Raw genomic sequence first — 6,000 nt, 5'->3', positions numbered from 1 at the left:
CTCACACACAATATCACACAATGGCGCACAGCCGCCTCACACACAATATCACACAATGGCGCACAGCCGCCTCACACAATATCACACAATGGCGCACAGCCGCCTCACACAATATCACACAATGGCGCACAGCCGCCTCACACAATATCACACAATGGCGCACAGCCGCCTCACACAACCTGCCTCTCTACATCCCTCGCTCACTGAGTCTGACACTCGCAGTCAGAACTTTCACCAGTGCGCGGTCACGTGGTGTGCTGGCATCATGGTCATGTGACCGGGACGTCATCAAGGTCCTAGTAGAGGATAGGGACGAGCCGCTACCCTGGTTGTTGGAAGTGACCTCGCAGCATTGTCACTGCTGATTGGCTGCGTCTGGAAGGCGCTGCTGAATTAACCAAGCTGCTGTGTGGAAGTGGATGAGAGTTTCCAACAGGGAGAACCTGACAAGGCCACCGGGATGTCAGAGAACAGGCGGCAGTTCTGGAAGAGAAGTTCAAAACTACCAGGCAGGTTGGTAGACGTGGTGAGGCACAGTATAAAGTGGCTGCTGCATGATGCCAGCTGCAGGCTGTAGACATTTGATTCTATTGCTCTCTGGTATCAGCCATCTCTGGCTGAGGAGAAGCTGTCTACTTGGTCTCTGAATAGAAGCCCTGCCCAGTCCAGGAGCATGTCTGCCTGATGAGCACAAGTCCCTCCTCAGCCCTCCAGTTCCTGTGTCCCCTCATCACTGCCCATAGTGAGTCCTGGGAGACATGGCTGTCACTGAGCAGCACCTCTGCCAGGAGGCACTATGTGAGGACAGCCTGTCAGTCAGTGTGGGGTCTGTACGTTAGGTAGCAGCCTTCCTGCAGTATTATAATGCTCACCTTGTAATTCCTCCTTTTTGTTTCCTCAGTATCCAGCCGGTGTATGGCGCCCAGCAACCACCGCTTGAAAGGAGGTGAGAGCTTTACATTCAAGGATTTGTATGGAATCTCTAAGAAAATCCTTAGTACTCCTTTATGGCATCCTACAATACGTGATCTGCTGCTCTGACAGATGTGTGCCTTAATGTGATCTCACTGTGTGCATCATCCCACGGCTGTGACCTCGCTGTGTGCATCATCCCACGGCTGAGACCTCGCTGTGTGCATCATCCCACGGCTGAGACCTCGCTGTGTGCATCATCCCACGGCTGAGACCTCGCTGTGTGCATCATCCCACGGCTGAGACCTCGCTGTGTGCATCATCCCACGGCTGAGACCTCGCTGTGTGCATCATCCCACGGCTGAGACCTCGCTGTGTGCATCATCCCACGGCTGAGACCTCGCTGTGTGCATCATCCCATGGCTGAGACCTCGCTGTGTCCATCATCCCACGACTGTGACCTCTCTGTGTCCATCATCCCACGACTGTGACCTCGCTGTGTCCATCATCCCACCACTGTGACCTCGCTGTGTCCATCATCCCACCACTGTGACCTCGCTGTGTCCATCATCCCACGGCTGTGACCTCGCTGTGTGCATCATCCCACGGCTGTGACCTCGCTGTGTGCATCATCCCACGGCTGTGACCTCGCTGTGTGCATCATCCCACGGCTGTGACCTCGCTGTGTGCAGCATCCCACGGCTGAGACCTCGCTGTGTGCAGCATCCCACGGCTGTGACCTCGCTGTGTGCATCATCCCACGGCTGTGACCTCGCTGTGTCCATCATCCCACGGCTGTGACCTCGCTGTGTCCATCATCCCACGGCTGTGACCTCGCTGTGTCCATCATCCCACGGCTGTGACCTCGCTGTGTCCATCATCCCACGGCTGTGACCCCGCTGTGTCCATCATCCCACGGCTGTGACCTCGCTGTGTCCATCATCCCACGGCTGTGACCCCGCTGTGTCCATCATCCCACGGCTGTGACCCCGCTGTGTGCATCATCCCACGGCTGTGACCTCGCTGTGTGCATCATCCCACGGCTGTGACCTCGCTGTGTGCATCATCCCACGGCTGTGACCTCGCTGTGTGCATCATCCCACGGCTGTGACCTCGCTGTGTGCATCATCCCACGGCTGTGACCTCGCTGTGTGCATCATCCCACGGCTGTGACCTCGCTGTGTGCATCATCCCACGGCTGTGACCTCGCTGTGTGCATCATCCCAGGGCTGTGACCTCGCTGTGTGCATCATCCCACGGCTGTGACCTCGCTGTGTGCATCATCCCAGGGCTGTGACCTCGCTGTGTGCATCATCCCACGGCTGTGACCTCGCTGTGTGCATCATCCCACGGCTGTGACCTCGCTGTGTGCATCATCCCACGGCTGTGACCTCGCTGTGTGCATCATCCCACGGCTGTGATCTGACTGTCAGGGCCGGCATCAGTACCCGGCATACTCGGGCAAATGCCGGGGCCCTGGAGAGCTGGGGGGGCCCACTCGGCCTCGTCAGTTCTGCTGCCTCCGGGCCGAGTTCCGGGGACCGCAGTCCTCGGCAGGAAACTGTGCCTGGCTGCCGTCCCTTTAAGGCACACAGACCACAGCGTTCGCTGTGTCCTCCTGGATTGAGCTTCATCTGTGGGCGGAGCTGCTGCATGGTGTCCTGCTCGGTCCCACAGATGAAGGAGGCGCAGTGCCAGCCAGCGACCCTCAGCACAGCACTTCTCTCCGACGCTGTGTGGGCCCTCTCCACCGTGACCTGAGCGGTATGTGGGACACCCATCCCCCCCCCCCACTCGATCTGTATGTGCCCTCCGCGCCCCCCGATTGATGGTCCACGGTGAACTGTATGGGCTTCTCCCCCACGTGATGTATGCCCTTCCCCCCTCCCCTCCCTTCAGCCACATGTGTGGGCCCCGCAGAGCAAGGTGTCTGTCTGTGTGTGTGTCTGTATGTATGCAGCAGAGCAGTGTGTCTGTATGTATGCAGCAGAGCAGTGTGTGTGTGTCTGTCTGTATGTATGCAGCAGAGCAGTGTGTGTGTGTGTCTGTCTGTATGCAGCAGAGCAGTGTGTGTGTCTGTATGTATGCAGCAGAGCAGTGTGTGTCTGTATGTATGCAGCAGAGCAGTGTGTGTGTCTGTATGTATGCAGCAGAGCAGTGTGTGTGTCTGTATGCAGCAGAGCAGTGTGTGTCTGTCTGTATGTATGCAGCAGAGCAGTGTGTGTGTCTGTATGTATGCAGCAGAGTTTTGTGTGTCTGTCTGTATGCATGTATGATGTGTATCTATGTATGACTCTGTATAGATTTGTCTGTTTATATGTATTTTTGTGAGCTTATCTTTAAATATGTATATGTACATATCTGTGTATGTGTGTGTCTGTGTGTTTATGGGGCCCACTGGGACTCTTCCGCCCGGGGCCCACAAAAACCTGGAGCCGGCCCTGCTCACTGTGTATGTTATTCCACGACTGTATCCACCACACTCTCAATATTAGACTTATATTCTTGAAAAGTTCATTGAAAAGGACTGCACAAAATAAACAACTAATGTGTGGGAGCAACAAAATTAAATGGATTTTCGACCTCTCGGGTCTTAATCATAAAGTTGCTGCAAAGGTAACAGAAAAGATGAAGGTATATTTGACCATTCCTGTTTACAAAACAATTCCAGTTCAGTTAAGTTTGATGGTCGCCGAGCATGGACAGCACGCTTCAAATCATCCCACAGATTTTCAATGATATTCAGGTCTGGGGACTGGGATGGCCATTCCAGAACATTGTAATTGTTCCTCTGCATGAATGCCTGAGTAGATGTGGTGCGGTGTTTTGGATCATTGTCTTGCTGAAATATCCATCCCCTGCGTAACTTCAACTTTGTCACTGATTCTTGCACATTATTGTCAAGAATCTGCTGCTACTGAGTTGAATCCATGCGACCCTCAACTTTAACAACATTCCCGGTGCCGGCATTGGCCACACAGCCCCAAAGCATGATGGAACCTCCACCAAATTCTACTGTGGGTAGCAAGTGCTTTTCTTCAGCGCTCTATTGGGAGACCCAGACGATTGGGGTATAGCTACTGCCCTCCGGAGGCCACACAAAGCACTACACTAAAAAGTGCAAGGCCCCTCCCCTTCTGGCTATACCCCCCCGTGGTATCACGGGTTCTCCAGTTTTCAAGCTTTGTGCGAAGGAGGTCAGACATCCACGCATAGCTCCACAGATTTTAGTCAGCAGTAGCTGCTGACTATTTCGGATGGAAGAAAAGAGGGCCCATATAGGGCCCCCAGCATGCTCCCTTCTCACCCGTGGATGGTGTTGTAAGGTTGAGGTACCTATTGCTGGTACAGAGGCTGGAGCCCCACATGCTGTTTTCCTTCCACATCCCCTTGTAGGGCTCTGTGGAAGTGGGATCCTGCCGGCCTCTAAGCTCTGACGCCGGGCTCCATCCACAGACCCATTTGAACCTGATGGATATGGAGCAGGAGTACATTCAGGGACATGGCCCTGCATCATACAGGTACTCTGTGTCCCCGGCAGGCACAGACACACTCCGGGCTGGCTGGGTGTTGTAGTGCGCCGGGGACCGTAACGATTGAGTTGGTGTTCCTGCAGTTTACTGGGGGACTTTTGTGTTGTGGGAACGCAGCGCCGACCCCCACTGGACCGGCGGCGCTGCTGTGACTTGTAGTGCGCCGGGGACACGCCGACCGCGCTTTTACGGCGGCGGCGTTTATAAATCCAGTCCCCGGCTTTTGCGGCCTAGCTCCGCTTCGTTCCCGCCCCCACCCTGTCAATCAGGGTAGGGGAGAGACGCTGTTTCGCAGCAGCGACGAGGGCTGGAGCCTGATTTACATGCTCCAGCCCTCTCACTAGGCACAGAGGGAAGCAGGCTTCCCGCTCTTAGTCAGGAACGCCCAGGGCCCGCCCCCCCCTCCTCTCCTAGGACGCCGGCAGCCATTACATGCAGTCTGGCTAGAGGAAGGACGCAAGGCTCTGGGAGACCTGGACTAGGGGGCTTTTGGAGAACCACACACCCGCTCTTAAGCGGGCGGTAAGCGGCATTTCAGCTGGCCCCTCTAGTGCCTCAGTGTGTATTGGTGTACTGTGTCACCAGATATATATATTTATTTATTTCTTGCACTGTGAGGTCGCTTCCTGGCTGGATACCCCAGATCGCTCTGAGGAGGCAGCAACATGTCATCCACAAAACGCAAGGCTGCCAAGGCTAGGGCTGTGTACACTGCGTGTGCTGCATGTGGGGCTGCTCTACCAGCAGGTTCCAAAGACCCCCATTGTGTGCAATGCTCAGATCCGGTGCTGCTTCGCCAGCCGGAGTCCGGAGGGGTAGTGACCCAGGCTGAGACGCTTGTAAGTCCTGCCCCGGTGTCAGGGACAGACTTTGCAGTTTTTGCTGACGGAATGTCTGTGACTATGGCAAAAATCCTTGAAACTTTGCAATCCATGTCTGGGGCTCAGTCTATGGACACGGTGAGGTCTCTGTCCTCTAATCCCCCTCAGTTGGAATTAATCCAGACTGCAAGGGGGTCCCCGGCTTCCCAGGCTGAGTATTATGACTCAGATGATAGCCCCAGCCACCCTAAGCGAGCTCGCTGGGAAAGACCCTCAACGTCATCACACTGCTCAGGGTCTCAGCGCAATCAGTCGCCCTGTGATGCGTCTGAAGAGAGTGATCAGGAGTCTTATCCTGGAACCCCTCTCAATCTGGATACCCCGGATGGGGACGCCATGGTAAACGAGCTTATCTCAGCCATCAATAGACTGTTGGATATTTCTCCCCCAGCTCCTTCTGCAGAGGAGGCAGCTGCAGAGCAGGAGAAGTTTCGTTTCCTCTATCCCAAGCGTAAATTGAGTGCTTTCTTGGATCACTCTGACTTCAGAGAGTCAATCCAGAAACACGACGCTCATCCAGAAAGGCGTTTCTCTAAACGTTCTAGGGATACACGTTTTCCTTTCCCCCCTGATGTGGTCAAGCGCTGGACCCAGTGTCCAAAAGTAGACCCCCCGATTTCCAAACTTGCAGCTAGATCCATAGTTGCAGTGGAGGATGGCGCTTCACTTAAGGA

General features: G+C 54.9%; 1 protein-coding gene across 2 annotated transcripts in view; it reads left to right on the top strand.

Moving 5' to 3' along the window:
- Nucleotides 1–344: 344 nt before the first annotated feature.
- The window catches only part of TBC1D22B (TBC1 domain family member 22B), a 92,824-nt gene continuing 87,168 nt past the window's right edge, over nucleotides 345–6,000 (top strand). Inside the window, exons 1-2 of one of the 2 annotated variants that reach the window (XR_012750158.1) lie at nucleotides 345–513; nucleotides 902–946. Coding sequence is in view for 1 of the 2 variants with exons in the window: in XM_075333710.1 (XP_075189825.1) it covers nucleotides 461–513; nucleotides 902–946 (98 nt within the window). In the remaining variant the exon portion in view is untranslated. The remainder of the gene's footprint in view (nucleotides 514–901; nucleotides 947–6,000) is intronic. The other variant, XM_075333710.1, reaches the window with a different exon arrangement.

This window comes from Anomaloglossus baeobatrachus, chromosome 2, assembly GCF_048569485.1.
Source record: "Anomaloglossus baeobatrachus isolate aAnoBae1 chromosome 2, aAnoBae1.hap1, whole genome shotgun sequence".
In the NCBI taxonomy this organism is placed as follows: domain Eukaryota; kingdom Metazoa; phylum Chordata; class Amphibia; order Anura; family Aromobatidae; genus Anomaloglossus; species Anomaloglossus baeobatrachus.
This window is presented reverse-complemented; position numbering and strand designations above follow the sequence as displayed.